At 38.4% G+C, this 27,766-nt stretch overlaps 1 protein-coding gene across 3 annotated transcripts in view; it reads left to right on the top strand.

The window, feature by feature from the left end:
• The window catches only part of DROSHA (drosha ribonuclease III), a 130,546-nt gene that overhangs the window by 30,201 nt on the left and 72,579 nt on the right, over positions 1–27,766 (top strand). For all 3 annotated transcript variants that reach the window (XM_082650267.1, XM_082650266.1, XM_082650265.1), the window contains 5 exons: positions 272–358; positions 2,644–2,730; positions 11,478–11,549; positions 13,144–13,225; positions 14,182–14,256. In XM_082650267.1, coding sequence (XP_082506393.1) covers positions 272–358; positions 2,644–2,730; positions 11,478–11,549; positions 13,144–13,225; positions 14,182–14,256 — 403 coding nt within the window. The remainder of the gene's footprint in view (positions 1–271; positions 359–2,643; positions 2,731–11,477; positions 11,550–13,143; positions 13,226–14,181; positions 14,257–27,766) is intronic.

Genomic DNA, 27,766 nt, shown 5'->3' with positions numbered 1-27,766 from the left:
TTAAATGAAAGGAAGACAGTCATGGAAATTCAGATCTAGAGAGATCTATATGTTGTATTGTACATGAGTTGGTGGGTTGAATGCCAGTGACCAGCAGCCCATTTTTATCTATCTAGTAATGGTAAAGTGAATACTGTCCTTCCCTTCCAGTTTGTGAAGGAACACACATACAACCTCTTTTGTCAGATGCGAATCTAGAAAATACAGTCTATTTTTAAATAACAGTATTTTGCTGCTTTACTCTTAAACTCATTTTTATTTTTCCCCTCAGGCCATCAAGCCCTGTCGTCCTATGACCAACAATGCTGGCAGACTTTTCCACTATCGAATTACAGTCTCACCTCCTACAAACTTTTTAGTGAGTTCCTAACAAAATCAGGTTTCATTTGTTTAAAAATGTAGTAAATAGGTTCTATGTACATAGGTTAAAATGTGAATTGGTTAAATATGGATTCAGTTCTTAAATGTTCTTTCTTTTAAAAACATTTTATTTTTATGCCAATAAAATTGACCTTTATCATAGTGACTTTTATTTTTGGCTTCCTCTCATTATACTACTTTCTGTATCTTTTTTCATTTATATTGTTGGTACCACATAATAGCCAGTGAATTATGGAGAGCTTGTTCGTTGGAGCTGTGGAGTTGGAAGAATGCAGAGAACGCTTGTGCATCTCTTAAAAATCAGCTAATAGCTTATGTATTATCTATATATTATGACCATAAGTATTGCATATATGACAGTGATAATAATACCTAATGTTTGTTGACTATGGTACTAGGCACCATTCTAAGTATTTGACATGTATTAAGTTATTTCACACAAAAAAATCGATGAAGCAGGTATTATTATCCCCACTATGCAGGTGGCGCAGTCGTCCATGTTTTACAGATAAGGTTAAGCCGCTTGCTCTAGATTATTCCGGCAATAAGTGGCACAGTGAGGACTTGAGCCTGTGCAGACTGACTTCACGGTGCATGGCTGTATGCCATTCCACTGTGCCATACTGCCTTTTCACAGTACAAAATTAATTAATTCTGGTTACTTTTTTAATTAAGAGATTTCAGTTTCAAAATTAGATTATTAATATTTTAACAACTTTATTGACATATAATTAATATACCATAAAACTCACCCATTTAAAGTATATATTTCATGATATTTAGTCTTTTCACAGAATTGTGAAACCATCACCTCAATCTAATTTTAGAACATTTTCATCATCTCCCAAAGAAACCCTGTACTTATTAGCAGTCAATTCTTTCCCACCCCACAGCCTTCAGAAACTACTAAGGTACTCTCTGTCTTTATCATTTGCCTATTCTAGATATTTCATATGAATGGAATCATAGAATATGTGATCTTTTGGCTTCTTACACTTACCATAATGTTTTCAAGATTAATCCATGTTGTAGTATGTAACTTCATTCCTTTTTACAGCCAAGTAATATTCCACTGTATGGACATACTGTATTTTATTTATCCATTCATCAGTTGATGAACATTTGTGTGGTATCCACTTTGGGGCTATTATAGTAATGCTGCTGTGAATGTTTGTGTACAAGTTTTTGTGTGGATGTATGTTTTCCTTTCCCTTGAGTATAAATGTAGGACTAGAGTTGCTGGGTTGTATGGTAACTATATGTTTAATATTTGGAGGAACTACCAAACTGTTTTCCCAAGTGGCTGTACCATTATCATTTCACTAGAAGTTCTTTCATAATATTTAATTTAGACCAGCTTTGTTGAGTTAGTCAAATGGGAAGTAACAGTAATATTGGAAAAACAAATAATACGCATTTGGATATTCTTTATTTCCCCCCCCCACCCAAGTTCTTCGTGTGTGTGTGTGTGTGTGTGTGTGTGTGTGTGTGTGTGTGTGTATAAATATTTAGAAGAATAATGTTCAATACCTACGTAAAAAAACATGTCTTTTAGGTTTCCAATCTTGATAATTTGTTCCATGTTTAGGATTAAAAATGGTAGGCTATAAGAATGGCATAAAGAAGAGAATCTCTTATGCTTAGGTCAACATTTGTATATTTTAATTAGATTCAATTTGCAGGTAATTAAGATCTTTGACGTTATGCAGGAATTGATTTGTTACAGTGTTTAATGGGTTGGCTTCTCCTTGGAGGGCCTGGGAATGGAGCTGTGAGGGGATGAGCCTCCGGCACCTTGAGTCTTTTCAGAGCCTTCCAGGCTGTTGCTAGTTTTGACTGTTGTGATGCTGAGTCTTCTCCACTTGCTTTGATTCAACTGTGCCATTATGTTGTTCTTGTTAGAGCTTCTGTTAGTTCAGAAATATAGCTTAGTAAGAACAGGACTGGTAGTATTGTGGGATTAAATAAAACAAGTTCCTAGAAAATGAAGCCATGTAGCTAGCCTTTTTTTTCTTTATGGCACCCATAATAAACATTCTTGATTGTCTAGTATATAAATATTACTGAAGCTAGAGAGTTCCACCAAGCAGGAGAATTCTAGCTAGAATTAATCCTCTGTGTAAAGTTTCTCCCTGGTGTTTGGGAAAACGTTAACAGAAGTCCATACATTTCACCTATTGGTTGCTTTGTGTGTCCTGATGGCTTTCTGCACATGCAAATCATGTCATTTTTTTCATACTTTGTGTTTCTGTTTGCTTTCAGACTGACAGGCCAACTGTTATCGAATATGATGATCATGAGTATATCTTTGAAGGATTTTCTATGTTTGCACACGCCCCCCTGACCAATGTAAGTATATGCTGATCAGCTGGCTTTCTCCTTCCCTGAGCCCCCTTCCTTCCCTTCACTCTTTCTTTCTAAAAGTCAAAGGAAATTTCTTTTAATCTGACTTCTAAGTAACAATTACTTTGCACCCCTCTACCTGAGCTGCAGGAAGTCAGCGGCAGTGTGTGTCAGGTGGCAATGTGACATCTGTGCTAATGAGTCACAGGTTTGGTCCACATTAAATGGTGTAAGTCAACATGTGTCAGAATAACATTTTGAGAGTGTGAAAGATTGAAAAAGAAGGATAAACTGTGGAGTAATGTGTCAAAGCTATTTTGGGTTTGGTGTCCTTCAAAAGAAAGTTGGAAAGTTTTAAGGAGAAGCTATTATTTAGTCTCTGAGCAATAGGTAAAGAAATAGAGCTTGTTCAGGACATCTGGAGCCTGAATTAACTTCATACATTTTTGTGCTTTTGAATCCCAGAAATATGTCTTTTTTAAGACACTCTGACATACAGATCCATGATATTATATAGGTATTGGTAATCGATTTGTTGGTAATCGGTGCAAATGGAAGTTCTGTATTTGTAAGTCAAAATCTTTCTGTCTCAAAGCTGGCAGTCGTGGGAATTGTCTTACTTATTCTGTGTTCCAGTTGGACGTAGAGTGGAATTCACTGGCGGCTCAGGAAGGGAGTGTAGACGTATACTTGAGCCAGTCTAGATACTGCTATAGAACTTACTGAATTACAGCTATGGTGTATGTACATCAAAGTAGAATGTTCTTTAATCCTTTCTGGTTTGGTTAAAAGAAATTACATCTGCAGTTTGAGAAGTTATTTTAGTACTGTTTACTTAAACTGTGAAATTCTGTTCCATTGGAGAGTAAAGAAAAAATCTTTGCCTAATCTTGCTCCTTTAGATTATTATTTTTTATTAGCAGACATGATTCTATAGTAGTGATACTAATTTAAAACAGATTGTTTTCTTAATGAGATTTTCTTTATGCTACAGTATATTTTATCCTAGAGAATCTTTTTTTTGAGAAGATGATTACACTGTAAATGTAAAAATAAAATCATTTGATAGTACACATCACATCTATCTCTAGGGTGGACCATAATATAAAAAGGACTTCTTTTTTTGTTGAGGTATAATTGACACATAATGTTATTAGTTTCAGGTGTACAACATAATAATTTGATATTTGTATATATTGTGAAATGATCACCACGATAAGCCTAATTAACATCCATCATCATACATACTTACAAAGTTTTAAATTGGACTACTCTTTTTTTTAAATTGAAGTATAGTTGATTTACAGTGTTGTGTTAATTTCTGCTGTACAGCAAAGTGACTCAGTTATATGCTGTAATCATTCTTTTTTTATATTCTTTTCCATTATGGTTTATCCCAGAAGATTAGATATAGTTCCCTGTGCTATACAGTAGGACCTTGTTGTTTATCCATTCTATATGTAATAGTTTGCATCTACTAACCCCAAACTCCCAGTCCATCCCTCTCCCTCCCCCCTCCCCCTTGTCAACCACAAGTCTGCTCTCCATGTCTGTGAATCTGTTTCTATATTGTAGATAGGTTCATTTATGCCACATTTTAGATTCCACATATAAGTGGTATCATATGGTATTTGTCTTTCTCTTTCTGACTTACTTCACTTAGTATGATAATCTCTAGTTGCATCTGTGTTGCTGCAGACAGCATTATTTCATTCTTTTTTATGACTGAGTAGCGTTACATTGTATATATGTACCATATCTTCTTTATCCATTCATCTGTCAATGGACGTTTAGGTTGTTTGGACTATTCTTAAACAATCTTTATGAAGAGACACTGGGAAGTTTTTGAATTTTGAAGGTTTCTTATTTTATTATTTTTTAAAATGTCTCAATTAGGCACTCAAACCCTTTGTTACACCAAATCTCATAGTCTTAGAGTTGAAAAGGCCTTCAGAAGTCATCTAGTCCAACTCCCCCCTACATAATACGTTTCTCTTTTTTTTTCCTCAGCAGGCTTGCAAATACAAATAATTAGTTACCATGAAAATATGTAAAAATTATCTGTCTTATCTATTAATTCCCTACAAGTAATACAGATCTCATTTTAACTTTTAGGATCACCTTAAAGAAGGAAAGAAGTGTGACTTCAGAGAGGGTTTAAACCTTAGTGAATTCTACTTACTAGCTGTATGATTTGACATTTCAATTTTTATAAACCCTGATTTTCTCATCTGTAAAACAGACGTTATTAGTTGTGGCAGTCTTACTGGTTTTTGTAAAAAAATAAATGAGATGACAAATGAAAAGTGTTTATCATGATGTTTAATATACAATACATATTGGCACTAATTATTTTGGATAAGATGTCAGGCAGATGTGGATTTGAGTCTTTCTTCTAATTCTTCTTCTTTTTTTTTAACTGATTCTCCATATTTATGTGACTTTGGAAGAGTGATTCTTTGAGCTTTATTAAAGTTCCTCAGCACAAGGTTTGGCACTGAGAGGCCGCTAGTGCGAAATTAATTGCAGTTGTTACTGTTGTTGTAAAAGATAGGACTGAAAAATTCCTGGCTTCAGAGTATATTTTTTATAAATATTCAAGTTCTCAAAACTTGAGAACTTAACTCTGTAATGAGAAGATAAGCCCCATCATTTATGTTAGAGATGTTGATAAAATAAATCGAGTTTTAAGCTGAGTGTTGTACAGTTCATAGGAATTACATCCATCAAAGGCCTCTTGAATTTGAAATAGCCTCCCAAGAAAAAGAATTATTAAATCGCTTTACTGTTCTGATTCATTTTTTTGCTAGAGAGAGCTCATCAGCAAGAAGGGCATGCAAATGATGGTAATGTTAGAATCTCAATCCAGTCTAGTACCAACAAGTTCTCTTAAGGTCTTCTTGAATTGAAGTGGATTGAAAGCCTTGTTGGCTAAGTATAGAGCATTGTGGGAAAATTTTGTCCTTTTATGTAGTACATTTGCTGTTACTTATAATACCTGATGTTATTAGGGACTTTGACAACATAACTAAAATTACCTAGATATATGTATTACATGCATAATATTTTATCCCGTCCTCAAAAGCACGAGGCACCACCATGATCATTTCCCTGCTTCTTTCCATTTCCAGTGGACTCGCTGCCCTGGATTTAGTCTTTCAGTTCCTGGAAGTAGTAGAGTTAGAATGTAGAAGTTTAGGGAGGGTTTTTTCGTTGGTTTCTGGGAGGATGAGATAAGAGTTAGTGTCAAGTCAGCATTCAAACATGTTTTAAGAAATGGTAGTGGGCATTTATATTATTTGATTGGCCAACTGAGTTCTCAATCCACTGAGTTCCCAATATGTAGGAAAATGACAAGTCTCTTTGAGTCTTAGAGAGAGATGAAAGTTCGCATAGAAAAGGAGATTCTGCCTTTCCAAATTTGTGTGTCTGAGAAGGGCTCTAGTGGTACAGGTAAGAGCCCCAAAGAAAATACAGTGTGTATAAGAAAAGAGGTCAAAGAAGGAATCCCCCAAAAGTGATTTTAGTTGAAATAATGTGGGGAAAGGACTGAATTTGCATAAATCATCCAGCAGAGTTGCTGTTGCACATGGTAAAAGGAGTAAAGTTTATACTTTTGCTCTTTTTCTTGCCTCTGGACTATTCCCAAGGGCTCTGGTCCTTTTCTCTCCTGGATACACTCCCCTAGTAATGCAATGTCACGCACAGTTTTTCCTCCCATGCATGTTCTGACATTGATATTTATAGCTGTGACGTATGGCTCTGTGCTCCACACTCACATTTCAGATTGCCTGTTGGACATACCTACCTTGATGTTCCCTCAGGTACCTCACCCTTAACCTGTGCGAAATTGAACTCATCATCTTCTCTGCGTACTGAGTTTGAGGAACTCAGGGGACACCCTATGAAATTCTTTGTATTAATGCCATCGTGAGCTATCTGGTCCCTTAGGCCAGAAACCTAGAAATTATCCTCTATTCTTTCTCCTCTTTCACTTCCACATCAGAACAGTCACTGTATATTTCAGTCACATCTCCTGTGTTTAAATTCTTCTCCCTCCTTTTTGATCTTTTGTTCATTTGGCTTCTGAACTGTTTGTTAGACTCCATTCTGGTCTTCTGGTCTCTTGCCTTGTTCCTCTACAAGCCATTCCCACCCTGTTTACATAGCATCCCATCCATGTAAACTGTGATAGTCTCTCACTTAAAGTACTTGAATGACTTCTTGTTGCCATAAGGATAGCTCTGAATCCTTAACATGGTTTTTAAGATCTGCATAATATAGTTCATACTTTCCTTTCTAGAATTTTCTTACATCTCTGTCTCCATGCATTTCACTTCTGAAGAGCTAAATGACCTGTCCTTCCCCCAGCTCCCTTTTCTCTGTCTTGCTAGAAACTAAACACCTGTTCTTCCCCAGTTACTTTTCGGGATGACCTGGAAAATCCCTTCCCATCTTTGAAGACTCAACGCAAATGTTACCTCCTCTTTGGTTCTTTTGTACTTTATACTATTTTGTTTGCTTATTTGTTTTTTAAATGCACTTATAAGTTACACTGTATCATATTCTGTTTATGCTTGTTTACATGCCTTTTTTTCTCTTCTAGATCCCTACCTTTTTATTTTTTACACCTTTATTGGAGTATAATTGCTTTACAATGTTGTGTTAGTTTCCACTGTACAACAAAGTGAATCAGCTATATGCATACATATGTCCCCATATCTCTTCCCTCTTGAGCCTGCCTCCCACCCTCCCTATCCCACCCCTCTAGGTGGTCACAAAGCACCGAGCTGATCTCCCTGTGCTATGCGGCTGCTTCCCACTAGCTATCTATTTTACATTTGGTAGTGTATATATGTCCATGCCACTCTCCCACTTTGTCCCAGCTTACCCCTCCCCCTCCCTGTGTCCTCAAGTCCATTCTCTACATCTGTGTCTTTATTCCTGCCCTGCCACTAGGTTCACCAGTACCATTTAAAAATTTTTTTTTATTTTAAATTTTTTATTTATTTTAAAAATTTTATTTATTTATTTTTGGCTGAGTTGCGTCTTTGTTGCTGCACGCGGGCGTTCTCTAGTTGCTGTGAGTGGGGGCTACTCTTCCTTGCGGTGCGCAGGCTTCTCATTGCGGTGGCTTCTCGTTGTGGAGCACAGGCTCTAGGCACGTGGGCTTCAGTAGTTGTGGCACGTGGGCTCAGTAGTTGTAGCTCATGGGCTCTAGAGCGCAGGCTCAGTAGTTGTGGCGCACGGGCTTAGTTGCTCTGTGGCATGTGCGATCTTCCCGGACCAGGGCTCGAACCTGTGTACCCTGCATTGGCAGGCAGATTCTTAACCACTGTGCCACCAGGGAAGCCCAGTACCATTCTGTTAGATTCCATATATATGCATTAGCATATAGTGTTTCTTTTTCTCTTTCTGACTTACTTCACTCTGTATGACAGACTCTAGGTCCATCCACCTCACTATAAATAACTCAATTTTGTTCTTTTTATGGCTGAGTAATATTCCATCGTATACATGTGCCACATCTTCTTTAACCATTCATCTGTCGATGGACACTTAGGTTGCTTCCATGTCCTGGCTATTGTAAATAGTGCTGCAGTGAACATTGTGGTACATGACTCTTTTTTTTTTTTTGCGGTACGCGGGCCTCTCACTGCTGTGGCCTCTCCCGTTGCGGAGCACAGGCTCCGGACGTGCAGGCTCAGTGGTCATGGCTCACAGGCCCAGCTGCTCCGCAGCACGTGGGATCTTCCCAGACCGGGGCATGAACCCGTGTCCCCTGCATCAGCAGACGGACTCTCAACCACTGCGCCACCAGGGAAGCCCGCATAACTCTTTTTGATTTACAGTTTTCTCAGGGTATATTCCTAGTAGTGGGATTGCTGGGTCATATGGTAGTTCTATTTTTAGTTTTTTAAGGAACCTCCATACTGTTCTCCATAGTGGCTGTATCAATTTATATTCTCACCAACAGTGCAAGAGGGTTTCCTTTTCTCCACACTCTCTCCAGCATTTATTTGTAGATTTTTTGAAGATGGCCATTCTGACTAGTGTGAGGCGATACCTCATTGTAGTTTTGATTTGCATTTCTCTAATGATTAGTGATGTTGAGCATCTTTTCATGTGTTTGTTGGCCATCTGTATATCTTCTTTGGAGAAATGTCTATTTAGGTCTTCTGCCCATTTTTTGGGTTATTTGTTTTTCTGATATTGAGCTGCATGAGCTGCTTGTATATTTTGGAGATTAATCCTTTGTCAGTTGCTCCGTTTGCAAATATTTTCTCCCATTCTGAGGGTTGTCTTTTGGTCTTGTTTATGGTTTCCTTTGCTGTGCAAAAGCTTTGAAGTTTCATTAGGTCCCATTTGTTTATTTTTGTTTTTATTTCCATTACTCTAGGAGGTGGGTCAAAAAGGAGCTTGCTGTGATTTATGTCGTAGGAGTTCTGCCTTTGTTTTCCTCTAAGAGTTTGATAGTGTCTGGCCTTACATTTAGGTCTTTAATCCATTTTGAGTTTATTTTTGTATATGGTGTTAGGGAGTGTTCTAATTTCATTCTTTTACATGAAGCTGTCCAGTCTTCCCAGCACCACTTATTGAAGAGGCTGTCTTTTCTCCATTGTATATTCCCCTCCCCCTCCCTGTGTCCTCAAGTCCATTCTCTACGTCTGTGTCTGTATTCCTGCCCTGCCACTAGGTTCACCAGTACCATTTTTTAAGTTTTTTTAATTTTTTATTGATTTATTTATTTATTTTTAAAATTTTATTTATTTATTTTTGGCTGCATTGGGGCTTCTTTGCTGTGCACAGGCTTTCTCTAGTTGCAGCAAATGCGGCGAGCGGGGACCACTCTTCATCGTGGCATGCAGGCTTCTCATCGCGGTGGCTCCTCTTGTTGCGGAGCATGGGCTCTAGGGCATATGCGCTTCAGTAGTTATGGCACACGGACTCAGTAGTTGTGGCTCAAGGGCTCTAAAGTGCAGGCTCAGTAGTTGTGGCACAGGGCTTTGTTGCTCCACAGCATGTGGGATCTTCCCAAACCAGGGCTCGAACCCATGTCCCCTGCATTGGCAGGCGGATTCTTAACCACTGCGCCACCAGGGAAGCCCTCTCCATTGTATATTCTTGCCTCCTTTGTCAAAGATAAGTTGACCATATGTGCGTGGGTTTATCTCTGGGCTTTCTGTTCTGTTCTGTTGATCTATATTTCTGTTTTTGTCCAGTACCATACTGTCTTGATTATTGTAGCTTTTTAGTATAGTCTGAAGTCAGGGAGCCTGGTTTCTCCAGCTCTGTTTTTCTTTCTCAAGATTGCTTTGGCTATTCGAGATCCCTACCTTTTTAAAAGGTAAGGGCTGTGACATATTTTAGAGTAACTGTGAATCTAACAGTTGTTAGCAAAGTATTTTAAAAATATGAATAATTGCACAAATTTGTAGCTCTCAAATATTTTTAAATGATTGTAGGAAGAAAGAAGAACTTAAAAATGATAGTGGCCTTAGCATGTCACTTCATCTGGTTTAGAACTCATTACCATGAGAAGGCTGAAAATGGATCTCTTATTAACGTTAATTATGAATTTCACTCAAATTAGCCACCATCCTAAAGAAAAAAAAGAAAGCACCTAAGAGCTAAACTTCATTTCTGAGAAAAAGATTTCCAGTAGATGGCATTATAGGACTATTTGCTTTTCTTACCATTCCTTTTGCTGGTGGAATTAAAATTTGTTTCTTTCTGATTGCTGTGGTTTGTAAAAACGATTACCTTTATATAAATTCGTCTTATGGACAGATCAAGGGGCCAGAAAAGCCCACTTAACACATCTCTAGGGCTTCTGAGTCTATTATTTTCCCCGGCTAGTCAGCCAAGCCACTGCATTAACCTCACACCCTTCCTTTCTCAGTCCTTCATTCATTCAAAAATATACTTAAAGAAAACCTATTAAATCTAGGCACTAGGCTAGTGTCTCATGATACATTGGTAAAGCAAGACAGATGTGGATTTATTTCATCTGAGCTTTCCTTCATTTTCACACATACCCTGAGTATTAGAACAGGAAATGAGAGGTGGATACCCAAGTGGCTTAGAGCTGGGGTCTAGAGCAAGAATTTCTAAGTCACCAGCTACCTGCTTCCTTCGGCAAAATATCTGACGACTCTGCCTTCGTTTCCTCCACTGTACCCTGGGAAGAGTAGTTGTACCTGTCTCACAGGGCTGGTTACATGAGTGACAGTATGTGAAGCAGTAGAACAGTGCCTAGCTGAATAAGTGGTAGCTATTATTATTTTTATTACCATGATTGCTTTTGCTCCAGAGCCTGAGAGGCAGCATGAGTTGTGTCTACTACGATGACTTATGAATCTATAGCTGATGAATTGTCAGCCTGCTATCCCTGCTCTGCCTGAAGAGCCTGAAAGATTTTTAAAACCTGAGAAAAAGAAGTATTTAATTGTGGTTTTATTAATTCTTTAGAGGCAATATATTTGGTTTTAAGGGGTTCTTGTCATGTTTGTGTTGCTGCTGCTAATACAGTTAATTGAGCACCAACATTATGCAGGTTTCCTGTAGAGACTGGGCCAGCTGGGTTCTTGTTATTAAAATTCAGCAGTTGTGGTCAAGTTTCATGTGCAGCTTAGATTAAGGTGAAGCTTTCTCATTTGGTTCATGGCCTTCTGGGTTAGGTAGCAAACACATGTACAGGGTGAGCGCAGGAAGGTATTTTGAAACTGAACTTTTCCTCCTTATTATTGCAGATTCCACTGTGTAAAGTAATTAGATTCAACATAGACTACACGATTCATTTCATTGAGGAGATGATGCCTGAGGTAAGGGAAAAGATTATTTAACAGCTTGATGCAGCTTGCTCTTTTGTTTATTCCACACATGTCTTTAAAGCATTGAACTTGGCCAGGTCTGGCTTTTTGCCATAAATATACCCTTAAAGTATTGTGTTCACTGTTGAAAGGACCAGTCAGATGTAGTCAGATGTAGCTTTAGGAATGAGGTTAAAATTCAGGTCGTTTTCCAACTTATTGACCTATTTTTGAACCCATTTCTCCTCCTGTTGCAGCTACTGATAGTAACTTTACATCTGTTTCTAGTTTGTTTTGGACAGGGGACAGCTTTTGGTTACTGGTCATTATCAGAGAGGAAATTAGAAAAGTGAAACTGAATCTGATAGCTGTTGGAATAATCTTATTCATTACCTCCAGTGACAAGATCAATGCTTGGTTCATTTTCCTTCTCATATATTTACACATTTTTCTTCCCATATATTTACATATTTTTCACTACGTATGCGCAGCAGCAGATTTATCTAAATATATGCAAGAGGTTTAAAATTCCAAAGCAAGATAAATGTGAATCTCAGAATGATTCATTGCCTGATCTTGAATTTAGTGCTGTCAACAAATCACACTAGGAAATAACAACTAGACAGCAAACAAGCTTGTGCACTTAACATTGTGTTGGAGTCGGGGTCGATTTCCTGAGCCCCTGGCTCCTCTTGCAAACCTCGTTTAACGGTGCAGCTCTGTCGAGGGCAGCGGAGCACCCAGGGGGATTGATGAGCACGACACGCATGCTTAGTTTGCACCTATTTCATTCTGGGCAAGTCCTGTTAATTCCACCTGTCTTTCAAAGAGAATTGAAGAGAAAGGGCCACCCCTTCATTCTTCAGCTTGGAAGGGCTTTTTTGCTTCCTTTTGATTTTTAAGGTCATAAGCCTTCATTTGCTATTGTAAAAGTTTATGACTTCTGGCATGATCTCACGCAGGGTGATTTATGAACCCCGAGCAAAACAAGTAGGAGGAAGAATTATGAGACAAGTCTCACTTGCAGATATATCATCTGTTAAGCTTGTTTACAGCAGAAATTTTGGTACAAGGTTCTGTAGTTTGTCTTAGTCCTGTATTTGCCTTCATTAAGAATTGGAACTTTTTTGGCACAGAGATCTTTGTTTATGGTAACTTTGTAATAATAGTGATTGTGGGTGTATTTGAGGGGTGGAGGTGAGCAGGGGTGGAGCGGGGGAGGTGCTGGGGACAAACCTATCAGACCTGGCTGCCCAGTGTGTGATTTGAATTAACAGAAAGTCCCTAGGAGATTCTGATATATTTTATAATTGGGTTAGAAAAATATGACGTAAAGGAGACTCTGATTTTTAAATTGCACATCATTTTATTTGTACATTGAGAAGGGCCAAGTTCACATTTTCTTAGGAATCCTAATGACACTATTGCCTACTTCATTAATGTTTCAAGCCAATGAGCTATTATAGGACGGTGACCAAACTAGGAAATTACCTTGTTTTAGTACAGTTGCAATAGACACTTTTGAAAACACTTGACTAGAACAAGCTGAACCTTGTTAATACATGTTTGCAGTACTACAGTGATTTGATTTTGGTTTATTTTTCAGAATTTTTGTGTGAAAGGACTTGAACTTTTTTCATTATTCCTATTCAGAGATATTTTGGAATTGTATGACTGGAATCTTAAAGGTAAATAATAGGATTTAAAGAAAAGTGCAGTGCTTGTCGAAGAACGTTGTGGTATGTGTGAAAACTCTTATAAAAGTGGGGGGACATAGTTGAAATTCCTCGTACTTTTGAAATACCCAGGGAAAAGTTTATTATTCATAGAAGTGCGTGTTATCATTTGACATGAATAAGTTGTTATGTCTCATTTTAATACAGTTGGACAGTGTCCATTACGGAAGATGACCATTAATTGTTACCTAACTGGTACCTCAGAAGATGGTATCAGTTATGTTGAGTGACTACCTTGGTTTATCTGCATTGGGGAAATCTCATTAGTTAATATTTTAAATCTATTGAACTTTACTGTAATAAACTTCTTCCAAGATGACAGTTTATTAAAACAGAACTTTAGTTAACCTTCGAAACACACACATACACTGTGAGCTACAGCAGTTCAAAACTTGATACTTCGTTCTTGGATAATAGTTCCCTCTTTTGGAAGTGCCTCTATTCCAGCAGACATTTATTTATTTTTAAAATAGTATATTGATGAATGGCTCTTCAAACCAAGTTTTTAATAGTATTTCTCTCTTTTTTTTCCCCAGTTGTATTGGTTAAAATGGAACGGAATGAAGACACAAGCATATTATATCATCCAATCGTTCATTTATAACAAAAATCTTTGTATCTTTGAATTTCTAAAACTAGTTTTACCATATATACCATATACCGTATATAACCTTGGGGCATTCATTCTCCTTTTTGAGTGGTCTCTTCCCTACAGTCTTCATGGAATGTTTGTGGCAGTTACCACATGATTGATTTAGCTATTGAGGAGAAAGGGGCGGTTTTCTTATATCCCTACTTCTGGTGGTATTTTTTTGTATTTATCATAAATCTCAGGAGTTAAGTTGCAATGTTTGTTTCCTAAGGTGGTTTTATTTATTTTTTCTTTCCTTTTCACTTGTTTGCTTTAGGTCCTTTGTTTGAAGACAGTCCTCCCTGCTGCCCAAGATTTCATTTCATGCCACGTTTTGTAAGATTTCTTCCAGGTAAATCTTTTGACTTGTCAGTGACCTGGTGAGATAGTGCATCTGAAAATAAGCCTGCCATTCTCCTTTCAGTCTTCAGGGACAACTTTCCCACCTCAGACACTTAATATCTACTTCTCAGGTCAGGCATGAAAATGTAAAATTATACATGTTGATTTGTACCCCTGCATAATTTACGGTAGCCCCAAGTTAGATGAGCAATGAGAAAATTGATTTATAAATTTTGAGAGTCTACTTGATAAAATATGCAAGTATTAAAATTAATATGGAAAAATGCATGTGGCTTAAAAAATGCATATAGTTAATTAGAAAACAATTATAAAATTTTATAAGCAATATGATTATAATTATGCTAAAAATTACTGCAGTAATAATTGTAGTAAGATTAATATTATAGGTTTTTTTTTCTCTTTTTTGACATATACTTTTATTCATTTTACAGTAAAAAAAATAATTTATTGTCTCATGAAATTAAAAATATATAAGTAAATATATGACTTTTATGTTTTTAAAGCAATATTTTAACTATTTTAAAACTTTTGTCAAGAGGCTAGCTGTGAGCTATGGCATTGTATTTAGTGTTTTTTAAAATGGTTGGGTTTTTAATGAAATGTTTGGACGCCTTTTTGTTTGTAAAGTCTTCACCATCCTAAATGAATTCATCCCTGGAATCTCATTCCCGTATCTCACTTTCTGGTGATATCCATCTATACTTCCACCCTCTCGTTCCCTTATTCCCTTTGCTTCTGCTTGACTCTTCTTTTTTCTCCTTGTGTGCAGCCATCTTTCCTTGCTTTCTTAAGTCCTGTCCTCTGACTTCTGTCTCAGCTCTAGTGACCTCAGCCCCTTGTGCTAACCACCACCTTGCATGGAAATGTCATTTCAACCATTTGCCTTTTCTTCTCTGATGTTTGGGCCACTCAGTGATACGGGAGGAAAAAAAATGGCTGCTGCGACAAAACTGTGGTTTATAATTTCAGCTGGGGAGCTTTTCAGCATGTAAGCTTTCTGCCCACGTTTACATATCAGAAGTTTCAGAAGTTCAGCCTCATGCTCGTGCACTCCTCCTCGTGCCCCTTGTCCTCCTGGGGGCAGGACCCTTGCCTCCCTCATGCCTCAGAACCATCCCTTGAGCCTGTCAGATTCTGGGCCGTTCACAGCCTGGCTTTCCTTTGGTGCCCCACCTGCCTCTTACCTTGTCCCCACCCCGCTGCAGCTGCTGATGCCAGAGCCAGCCTGCAGAAGACCAAAAACAGTGGACATGCTTCAGTTGAGTCTCCTCCCTAATGTGGTACCTGGGCTCTTGTTCTGGTCTGCCTGCTGCACTCTCCTTACTTGCCTTCTGGCTCTCTGATTCGTCCTTTGTGGCTTTTGTTTCTTGTCTTTTCATTCTAGTTTAGCTTTTCCTCCAGATTTTGTCCATGCTACCCTTTCCTCAGTCCACTCAGTCACAATGGCTTATTTTTATTTTAGCATGGTGTTAATCATATTTTTAGTATTCTTAATGTTCATTTTGTTTGGAAAATGCATTCAAAAGATTTTCTCTTTTGGACATCTGGTTTTATTTCATTGAGAGGTCCTTTGTATTTTTTAAATATTTATTTATTTTTATTTATTTGTTTGGCTGCATCGGGTCTTAGTTCAGCCTGCCGGCTCTTTGTTGTGGCACACGGGCTTCTCTCTAGTTGTGGCACATGGGCTGTAGAACCTGAGGGCTCAGTAGTTGTGGCGCACGGGCTTAGTTGCCCTGAGGCATGTAGGATCTTAGTTCCCCGACCAGGAATTGAACCCACATTCCCTGCATTGGAAGGCGGATTCTTAACCGCTGGACCAGCAGGGAAGTCCTGAGGTCCTTTTCTTCTTTTCAAGTGAATGCATCTATGATTTTATAATGGAGGTTTAGCAGTAAACTTATTAGAAAATTGTGTTAGTTTGTTGAAAAGCCTTTCCTTTCTGTATCTGTCTGCCTGTAGGCATTTTATGACCAAACAAATCTCTAAGAGAAAGTGGACATTTTTGTTTTTTGAAAGTGGACATTTAAAAAATCATCTTAAAGAAGAATCTTATGTCAGATACTTACTTCGTGGGATTTCAACTCTCACAAAACGTTTCTTGTAACTGTATAGGGATAACACTTAGGTTGTCAAGAAGGGAAAGGTCTATTGACTTATTTTTAAACAGGATTTACTTTTTCATTAGACTTCCTTTTGAAAATATACTTATTAAAAAAAACCCGGGACTTCCCTGGTGGCGCAGTGGTTAAGAATCCGCCTGCCAATGCAGGGGACACGGGTTCGATCCCTGGTCTGGGAAGATCCCACGTGCTGCGGAGCAACTAAGCCCATGTGCCACAACTACTGAGCCTGTGCTCTAGAGCCCACGAGCCACAACTACTGAGCCCGTGTGTCACAACTACTGAAGCCCGTGAGCCTGGAGCCCATGCTCTGCAACGGGAGAGGCCACCACAATGAGAGGCCCATGCACCGCAACGAAGAGTAGCCCCTGCTAGCCGCAATTAGAGAAAGCCCCCATGCAACAATGAAGCCCCAATGCAGCATTAATTAATTAATTAATTAATTAATTAAAGTAACAGCTATTTCAGGGACTTCCCTGGTGGCGCAGTGGATAAGACTCTGTGCTCGCAATGCAAAGGGCCCGGGTTCGATCCCTGGTCAGGGAACTAGATCCCACATGCATGCCGCAACTAAGACCCGGCACAACCAAATAAAACAAAAAAGTAACAACTATTTCAGAACAATGTTAGTATACTTAACACTATTGAACTGGATGGTTAAAAATGGTTAAGGTATTTCAAATACATAATACAGCTAATAATACTGTATTACATATTTGAAAGTTGCTAAGAGAAAAAAATCTTAAATGTTCTCACCACAAAAAAGAAATGGTAATTACATGACATGATGGAAGTGTTAGATAACACTATGGTGGTAATCATTTTTCATTACATAAGTTTATCAAATCAATGTGTCATACCCCTTAAACTTACATGATGTTATATGTCAGTTATATCTCAGTAAAGCTGAAAGAAATGGTTAAGATGGTAAATTTTATGATGTTTTTTATCAAAATAAAAAAAATATTAAATCTTTAAAAAGTGACAACAGGACAAAAGAGTTGGAATGTTGCTGACTAATGGACCTAGATACCAGAAAACAGTTTCTTGATAACAGATACAATTTAGAATACTAAGCCAAGCAAAGGGAAATTTTCCTCAGTGTGAAAAAGAAAATTAAGTTTAAAAGTAGAAAAAGGTTAAGGATTTTTAAAATCAGTATTTCCTACATTTTCTAAAACGACATGCTTTATGAGTGTAATTAAATTTTTTTTAATTTTAAAAACAAATAGTTTGTGTCTCTAACTTCTCAAGTTTATATACTACTACTTAAAGTTGGCTTTCTATAATTACAATGTAAGATTCAAATTAATCAGTTCTTAAAAGGCTTACCTTATTAGCTTCTTCTGTCACTATTCGATTAAGAAACTTCATCATAATTGTTGGTGCCACAGGGTTGAAACTGTCAAAGTTTTATAAAGGAAGATAGTGGTTATGTGATTAATTAAAAAATACAGTATGGGGGCTTCCCTGGTGGCGCAGTGGTTGAGAGTCCGCCTGCCGATGCAGGGGATATGGGTTCGTGCCCCGGTCTGGGAGGATCCCACATGCTGCGGAGCAGCTGGGCCTGTAAGCCATGGCTGCTGAGCCTGTGTGTCCGGAGCCTGTGCTCCGCAACGGGAGAGGCCACAGTAGTGAGAGGCCTGTGTACCGCAAAAAAAAAAAAAAAAAACAGTATGTATATAAAATTTTAAGCAGAAATTTCATTCTATTTCTATTCTATGTGATATAACACTCTCTTCCTGAATTTCTTTGGGAAACAGTAACCTTTGATTATTATCTCCACTGAGACTGTCAGAGATTATAAATATTAGAGGACATCGACCAATCTGCACATACTTCCTAAAATAACAAAAGATAGCAAGCAAGGTTGAAATTTAAAACACCTGCCATTTAATTTGGAGTTTTAGAAAACTTCACTGAAACTCACCTCAGAACTTCATGTAAAGTATGAGAATCTTGATGAAACTGGTTAGGTAAATCCTACCAAAAACAAAGGAAAAACATTAGCTCAGTTTCATTCCCATGTAAATTTATTTTCAGATTTATATCTACCAAAACAGGAAAAATGTTATCTATTCAATGTATTGTAACCAGAACTTTTGTAGAAATTAAGGGAGACATCAAATAGCTGATATCCTAAATAGTAAAACGTATCAATGGGATTTTGAGAGCAAACTTCTTAGGGCCACTACAAGTTATAATATTTTTTCTAAGATGTCATTTTCCAAATATTTTTTGCCTTTCTATACTTAGGCCATTAAATATTTAAAGTTCATTAACCCATAGCTACTTTATCCAAGTTTACTGCAAGAAACTTTAGGTTTCTTCTATTATACAAAGCCTTTATGTTATATTTTACCAGTACTAACACTATGGAGAGAGTTAATGTCATTACCACATGAAATATATCTTACAATTGTTTACTCAATAGTTACAGCAGAATTTCAAAAGCTGTCCTTACTTCAACTAGAATTATCAGTTCTCAGATCATCTCCAAACATTTGTAGTTTGTTATATTTTGTCGCTCTTAGTAGAAACTCTTTAAAAACTGCTATCGGAGGGCTTCCCTGGTGGCGCAGTGGTTGAGAGTCCGCCTGCCGATGCAGGGGACGTGGGTTCGTGCCCCGGTCCGGGAAGATCCCACATGCTGCAGAGCGGCTGGGCCCGTGAGCCATGGCCGCTGAGCCTGCCCATCTGGAGCCTGTGCTCCACAATGGGAGAGGCCACAGCAGTGAGAGGCCCGCGTACCGCCCCCCCCCCAGAAAAAAACAAAAAAAACGTGCTATCTGAGACCAATAAGGAAATACATGGAAGCTTGATTCTGAAAGGAAACATATTTAACACTTTTTTTTTTTTTTTGCTGTATGTGGGCCTCTCACTGTTGTGGCCTCTCCCGTTGCGGAGCACAGGCTCCAGACGGGCAGGCTCAGCGGCCATGGCTCACGGGCCCAGCCGCTCTGCGGCATGTGGGATCTTCCCGGACCAGGGCACGAACCCGCGTCCCCTGCATCGGCAGGCGGACTGTCAACCACTGCGCCACCAGGGAGGCCCTAACACTTATATTTTCAACCAGTTATATACGCATCAATATTACACATATGTTCGTAATATACATTAATGAATACATTTACATATACATGAAGGAGCACACAATATTGTAGACTGTTTTTAATTAGGCAGAACAGTTCAAATTTAAAATAGAATATTCATTTCAAAAGACAAAAGTCACTATGAACAACAGTAACTTTTCTGTACCAATGAATGTAATATGGAGTTAACTGATTTCAGAACACAGCTGTTAGTATAAAAGTCATACAATTGGTAAAAATATTTATGACTTTGCCTACACAGTGAAGATTCTCCCAATTAGTGCATGACTATAAATGAGCTGTTTTCAATAATAATAAGTTTTAATTTAATTTAATAATAAGTTTTGGGCTTCCCTGGTGGCACAGTGGTTAAGAATCTGCCTGCGCTCTGGAGCCCGCAAGCTGTGCTCCGCAACAAGAGAAACCACCGCAGTGAGAAGCCAGCGCGCTGCAATGAAGAGTAGCCCCTTTCTCTAGTAGCTCGCTGCAACTAGAGAAAGCCCATGCGCAGCAATGAAGACCCAACGCAGCCAAAAATAAACACAAATAAATTTATTTTTTTAAAAACAAAACGCTGAAGGATATAGAAAAATGCCTAATGTATAAAATGCATTTTGGTATTTGATGGCAAATTATGGTTGATTCGTTTTTCACAATATGACTTCACTGAAAATCTTTAGAAAATGATGAGTTCAAAAGGAAAATACATTTTGATGTATATTTTCATTTTTTTCTGTTCATAACTTTTTTGCATAGTGGTCATCATACTGATAAATGTTTTGCATCCTAATTTTTAATAATTCATCAAGCAGGCAGATATTTTTAAAGATCATGATATGTAGTACCAAATTTCTTGTCAAAAGAATCATCAGTTTATGCTGCCATGGAAAATGCATTATTAGTCTTCTTCACGTTTTGGACTTTCCTTCCTTCCTCCCTCCCTCCCTCCGTCCGTTCCAACTATAGCTCTATGAGGCTAAGGAGTAAACAGTTTGTGTTGTATCACTACTGACATACTACTAAGTGGTGCACAGCAGGGGCTCAGTAGATACTTGTTTACTGACTTTATTTAATTGGTCATAATAGTGTCTTAGTAAAATATTCATGTATTTCGTTACTAATAAGAGTGTGTTTTTCAAACATTATTTGGTATTGTCTCTCATTTTTAAAAAGTAAACCTTTGATTGAAGTAGAACACAAGTACCGAAAAGTGCACGTATCATACATGTAAGACTCAATGAATTTTCACAAAGTGAATATGACTGTACTCAACACCCAGCTCAAGATTACCAGCATCCAAGAGCCCCTTTCCAGTCACTACCCAGCCCGTCAAGGTAGCCTCTATTCTGGCTTGAAAATACCATGTATTAGTTTTACCTGTTTTTGAATTATAAAAACTAGAATTGTATATTTTTTTTGTTTCTGTTTTCTTCTGTATTATGTTTTTTTTTTGTTTTTTTGTTTTTGTTTTTGCGGTACGCGGGCCTCTCACTGTTGTGGCCTCTCCCGTTGCGGAGCACAGGCTCCGGGCGCGCAGGCTCAGCAGCCATGGCTCATTGGCCCAGCCGCTCCGCGGCATGTGAGATCTTCCCGGACCGGGGCACAAACCCGTGTCCCCTGCATCAGCAGGCGGACTTTCAACCACTGTGCCACCAGGGAAGCCCTGTATTATGTTTTTGAAATACCTATTGTTACAGTTAACTGTAGTTGGCTCATTCTCATTGCTGTATAGTATTATATGGTATGACTAAATTAAAATGTATTTAACCTGTCTGTGATTAATGGACATTTGCATGCTTTCAGTTTTTGACTCTTTTAGATAGCATACACGTGTTCACCAAACACTTATACGTGCTTTTTGGTGAGCATATATTTATGCTTTTCTATAGTGGATATATACCTAGGAGTGGAAATTCTGGATGTGTTTATATTAAGCTTTGTAGATACTTCCAAACAGTTTTCCAAAGTGATTGTACTATTTTACCGTCCCACCTGCAATATGTATGAGAGTTCAAGTTATTCCACATTTGCACCAACACTTGGCATTTTTCTTTCTTTTTCAAGTTAGCCATTCTGATGAGTATTCAGAGGTATAACATTATGGTCTTAATTTTCATTTCCCTAATGACTAATGAAATGGAGCACCATTTCATATATTGACCATTTGGATGTTGTCTTTTGAAGTGCCCATTCAAGTCTTTATCTCATTTTTCTGTTGGGTTATATCTGCCTTTTTCTCATTTACTTGTAGTTATTTTTTATATATACTCTATGTGAATCTTTTGTCAGATATATATATTGCCAGTACCTTCTCTGTGATTGCTTTTTCACCATCTTAATGGTGATTTTTGGTGAACAGAAATTATTTATTTTAATGTAGTGCAATTTACATATTTACCCTTTTTGCTTGGAGCCTTTTGTATCTTATTTGTGAAAACTTTGCCTACCCCAAGGTCATCAAGATACTCTTCTATATTTTCTACAAATTTAGGTCTATAATCTGTCTCAAATTTGTTTTTACAAATGGTATGAGATATGGGTCAATACTCATTATTTTCAGTATGACAGCCAGTTGACCCAGCACCATTTTTTGAAAAGACCATTCTTTCTTCACAGAACTGAAGTGTTACCTCGCCCTTAATTATGTCGACTCTGTGTGTGTGTATGTGTGTGTGTGTGTGTGCGTGCGCACAAACAATACAAAAGTGTATGAAGTAAAAAAGTGAACACCCCCTTCTAGACATGTGAAAATGAATAGGTGCTATAAATGGTTTGATTTGTTTTGTTTTAACCTGTACAGAGAGAATTATGCTTTTTTCTTTAAGTGGGATAACACTAAATATGTTACACAGCTTGACCTTTTACTCAACTGTTTCGGACATCCTCTATATAAATACATTGCCTCAGTCTTTAACACCTGCATGGCATTCCATAGTATGAATGGACGTTAACTTTTTTGGCAGTTCCTCTAGTCATGAGTATTTTGGAGGTCTCTATCTTTCCTCCATTACATATAAATACTTCAGGAATAGTCTTGTGTATCTATCCTTTTGCATTTGTGTGAGTGTTTCTACAAGGTAGGGTTCTAGAAGTGAAATTATTTGTTAAGACAGTACGCACATTTTAAATTTGGAAAGGGTTGGCCAAGTTTTCTCTAGAAAGGACATAGTTGGTAGTTCTAACCAACATTTTTAACAGTACCCTTTTTCTATACGTCTGCCAGCAGTGGATATTACTAGTCACTTGATAGGTAAAAAGTCATCTGATTATTATTATTTGCATCTTGCTTGAACTCCTGTAGAATGAGCAGCTTTTATATAGTATTACATGGTCCTCTCCTTCTCATTTGCTTTTTGTTTGTATCAGTTTATTATACTATGTAACTGAAAGTTTATCAGTCATTCCAGTTTTTCTCTAGTTCCTCAGTTGACCTGCTTTGAAGACAGCTGTCTCAGTTGCTTTATACAGATTTATCCAAAGTTAAGCTTATAGTTTAAACCAAGGATTATTCAGTGCAGGCCAGTTTACCAGAAGTCAAATCACGGAACAACCAGTTTATTGATATTTTAAGAGTTTTCTCAAATTTTTGTTTCTTTCCTATCCCTGCCTCTACCTCTAGTAGCCAAATAGTTGATATGAGCTCTCCTAGAGCCACTTGAAGGTTTTATCCTGACTGTAGTTAGGGCTGGGGCAGGGCATAATTCAAGTTAGGAAGACTGCACTTACGGGAAAGCCTTTTCATTGTTTATATCATTGCTGTAGTAAAGCTTTGAGAATCCTGAATCAATTTTGCAAATCAGTTATCTAGCAGATTGATTTTTGGAGAAGTAATTCTTTAGGTATGGCTGACAGAGAGCCAGAGGGTGGGAGAGTATATCAAAATTCCCAGGAGGGAAGTGTAGTTTGGAAAAAACATCAATTGATATAGCATCTTAATATAACTTTGTATTTGGAAAGTTTAGAAAATACTGTGTTGTTAATACAAATTTTCAAAACTTAAGATTATACAAAGGTGTCTTAGTAGGACTATACAGGAGACATGGTAATGAAGCTATATAGTTATTCTCAGTGTAAGAAAAGAGGAAGGTATTTTTATATTTCTTAAAATTGAGTGTTACAGCCTTGAGAAATACTCGTTTAACCAGCTGTATTCTTTTAAATTTTATTTTATTTTTTTTGGCTGCATTGGGTCTTCGTTGTGGTGTGCGGGCTTCTCACTGCGGTGGCTCCTCTTGTTGTGGAGCACGGGCTCTAGAGCGTAGGCTCAGTAGTTGTGGCTCACGGGCTCCAGAGCGCACGCTCAGTAGTTGTGGCGCATGGGCTTAGTTGCTCCGCGGCATGTCGGATCTTCCCTGGACCAGGGCTTGAACCCGTGTCCCCTGCATTGGCAGGTGGACTCTTACCCATTGTGCCACCAGGAAAGTACCCCAGCTGTATTCTTAACACAAATTCCCTAGCAAATTGTCCCTCCCCCCAATAACCATATAAATAATCAAGCAATATAAACCGAGAGAATTGGGTCTCTAAGAAACAGTTTATAAAGTCTGTCAGTTCATTAATGACTGTCTAGATTCATTCCCCGAAACACAAACTCCAGTTTTTCCCGAATAATGAACCATTGTCACGGTTCCAGTCCCAGTGCTGGCAGAATTCCTGCTAACCTTAGCTTACCCACTCTCATTTCTCATTTATATCATGTCCTATTTATCTCAGCCAACGAGATAAAGATTACTTCCTAGCGCTCAGTGACATAGTTCCATAAATCCCCAACATAAACATGTAGCAAAGCAGACAAACCAAAAGAGCCAATTCATTAACATTAGTAAATTCATGGCAGTCTGCGAGCAAGTGGCCACATTATTTATCCGCTTCAGAAAGTCATTCCACAAATATTTCTGGAGTGTCTTTTTTTGCCTGACTGGGTGTGAGGGATGCAGCCCTTGCCCCGTGGGCTCTGCAGGACTTTGTAGTCACGTCTACTTTTCCTTATATTTCCGTAAGGATTTCACCTCAGGTTATCTGTCCTGAGTTTCTACTTTTTCACATTGGTAAATATCTATCCTTTTAGATTTTAGTTGCTATTTAAAATATTTAGCAGATTTCAACATGGATTTACAATTTCCCCTTCAGCATTACCAATTTTGCACCTGATGTGTGTATGTTTTTTAAAAAATTATTTCTAGTTCCGTGCTGCTATAAAACTCTCCTCCCACATCAGCAGCTTTGCACCTAATCTAGGTAGACGCGTTCTCATAAGCATTCAGTGGCTTTCCTTCTTTCACAGGTATTCTTCTCCTAAATTGGGCAGTGCCCTTGGTTTGTAGGTTTAAGTGTTACCCCCTCCCACTAGCTCTTTGAGTTTTTTATTCTTTTCACTTTAAATTCAACGCCCCTACTCCTTTTCACTTTTATTTGAAGTGCCCTGAAGTCAGCCACTTGTAACTGCTTGTGGGGAGATTCTGGTGCCAGTGTGTATACCTGGACTTGCATATCTTTTCTCCTTCCACCAGGCACCAGCCTCCCCAAATAAAATCTGAATTTTTTTTTCTAATCCTCGCAACAAAACAACCCTCTGCTGCTTATAGTATCCTAGACTCCTGATGTATCCTTACAGGCTTACAGTGCTCTTTAGTAACCTTAACGAATATAATGATTACAATCTAAAGACTATTTTACTCTTTCCTTGGTGCCTAGAATCTCGTTAGTGTGGCAGTTCCTCTCGGGGCTCTCTAGGTTTTCTTTATCCCTGCTGCCCTGTATGTGGACACGTGCAAGTGTAAGTCAACTTACTCTGACTTTAAGAGTTCTCTTGTCCACCTGGTCACTTCAGGCCCCCCTAGAAGCAGAGATTACCATGGGCTCAGACGGACAGGTAGGCATTATGACTATGCTGGGCTCCATAGCAAAGAGGGGAACATCATTGATTGAGAAAGACATGTCACGTGCAGGCGGATTAAAATTTCTATTGAGACAGACTGAGAAATATGCCCTTAACCATGGAAGTTTGTTAATCAAAGGTGACTCCTGGGTTTAAGGCTGATGTTTTGTAATGAGGCATAAAAAATTTTTACTGCTGTGAACAATAATATGAAGGGTAGGTAGAACATGTCCTCCTGTGGGTTGATTGTATTTTGTACTTTAGTTACTTCTTAGACAGTTATTTTTTTTTAAGAGACTGTGTCTTTAAGAGAGCTCTGTTTTCAGAATGTTATCTGCAAAGATTCCTCTAGGAACAGTTGTGATTAGTCATCATCAGTCAACTTGCTTCTTGAAGGCCTAGAGCTTGTGTTTTTGTTTGTTTGTTTTCCATAATTGCTACATGGGACCACTCATAGTGCCTGGCACATGATGGTGAAAAACATGCTCCCGTCTGAGAGTCAAGTCCAGAGCGCTTCCTGTGCTCTGTAAAGCTTGGCAAGATCTGACTTCCCTGCTGCCTCCCTCACGCTCTCCTCCTCCTCACTCCATCCACGCTGGCCTCTTGGCAGTTCCTGGAACACATCAATCCCACTCCACCTTAGGGCTTTTGCTATGCTTTCTACCCAAGACACCCCACTCCCAGATAGCCTCATGGGGCTCCTCTGCTTCTTTCAGGTCTTTGCTCACATGACACCTCTTCAAAGACACCTTTCCTGACCACCCTTTTATGTGTAGTTGCCCAGTTTGACCCTTATTCATAGCAGTCATCTCTGATCTATTATTATGTAGTTGTTTTTTATTGTATCTTTCCCTCCACTGGAATATAAGGGTTTTTTTTTTTTTTTTCTTCAGAAGATGTTGGGGGTAGGAGTTTATTAATTAATTAATTTATTTTTGCTGTGTTGGGTCTTCGTTTCTGTGCGAGGGCTTTCTCTAGTTGTGGCAAGCGGGGGCCACTCTTCATCGCGGTGCGCGGGCCTCTCACTATCGCGGCCTCTCTTGTTGCGGAGCACAGGCTCCAGATGCGCAGGCTCAGTAGTTGTGGCTCACGGGCCTAGTTGCTCCGCAGTATGTGGGATCCTCCCAGACCAGGGCTCGAATCCGTGTCCCCTGCATTAGCAGGCAGATTCTCAACCACTGCGTCACCAGGAAAGCCCATAAGGGGTTTTGACTATTTAACACAGCTGTGTTTCCTAGGCCTGCTACATGATAGGTGCTTGGTAATTATTGAATGAATGAATGCATATTTAGATTAATGAACGAATGCATTCCTACATATATAGTGGCCCTGTAGCAGCAATGCCATCTAATTCCAGAGCAGCATCTGAGATAGAAAGACACAGATCAAAAAGAAATTTTGTGTAGGCTTCAGTTCTTAGCCCATAGCAACTTGAATTAAAATCTTTTATCTTCTTCCATTTACTAGTATCCCAGATTCCTTGGCTGCCATGAACTCTTCTATCTAGCACAAATAGGACCCCCTCGTTTATTCCTACCCATCTCCACCATCTTGGTCCCCTTGTTTCTCCATGAAGTGTTTGGTCCTATACCACTGTTCCTAGCATGTCTCATGACCTGGGAAGGGTAGTTATTGTTCTCTACACCTTCAGGGCTCTTGTCCTTCCTTTGGGTGGGACTAGGCAGAGAAAAGGTGGTTGTACATGCTGGTCAAGAACCTAAGCCCAAAGAGAAGGCAGAAGCCTGTGAATCTGAAATTAATGCTCACATTAGATCAATGTTTTTGATTCATCAAGTACCAGATTAATTGATTTTTTCCAAGGTGCTTTCATTATGTTCTTTGTTGTTTTTATCCTCTGTACTTGGTAATATATGCTTCTGTAAGTCTCAGAGTACTTGGTATTTTTTCCATGTACTAACTCCACAATGATTTCATGATATTAGTACAAGCTCTTTAGCTCTATTCCTCATGGCAGGTGCAGCACATTAGCACCAAAAAATTAGACCATAATGCAACGATAGCTTACTGAAAACATCCATAAATATCTCATAAAAGCTTAGAATTTCCTTAAATCAGTAACATCACTGTCAAAGAGCTTTCATCTGTTACCCTGTAAAGAGTGATAAAATACTTAAAACATAACACGGTTCTGTATATTATAAACTGTGGTTCTTTACATTAGGTGGTTTTAAATTTATTTAGGTAGGCACCTTTTTTATATTCCTACCTTACATATGGGCCTTTTATCATTTATAATGCCACTGTTGCCATTTTAGTAAATAAGGTAGTTTATGAGCACCGTTCATCAGTGAAACAAATGGCTTTCCTGTTATTTAGCACTTGGTTAAACAAAGGTTTAATGATGTAAATTCTGTACTACCTTTTTAAAAATGCTCTCTTCTCATT

Source organism: Grampus griseus (assembly GCF_964374135.1).
Source record: "Grampus griseus genome assembly, chromosome: 3".
Taxonomy (NCBI): Eukaryota; Metazoa; Chordata; class Mammalia; order Artiodactyla; family Delphinidae; genus Grampus; species Grampus griseus.
The sequence above is the reverse complement of the archived record's forward strand: the minus strand, read 5'-3'. Positions and strand labels throughout refer to the sequence as shown.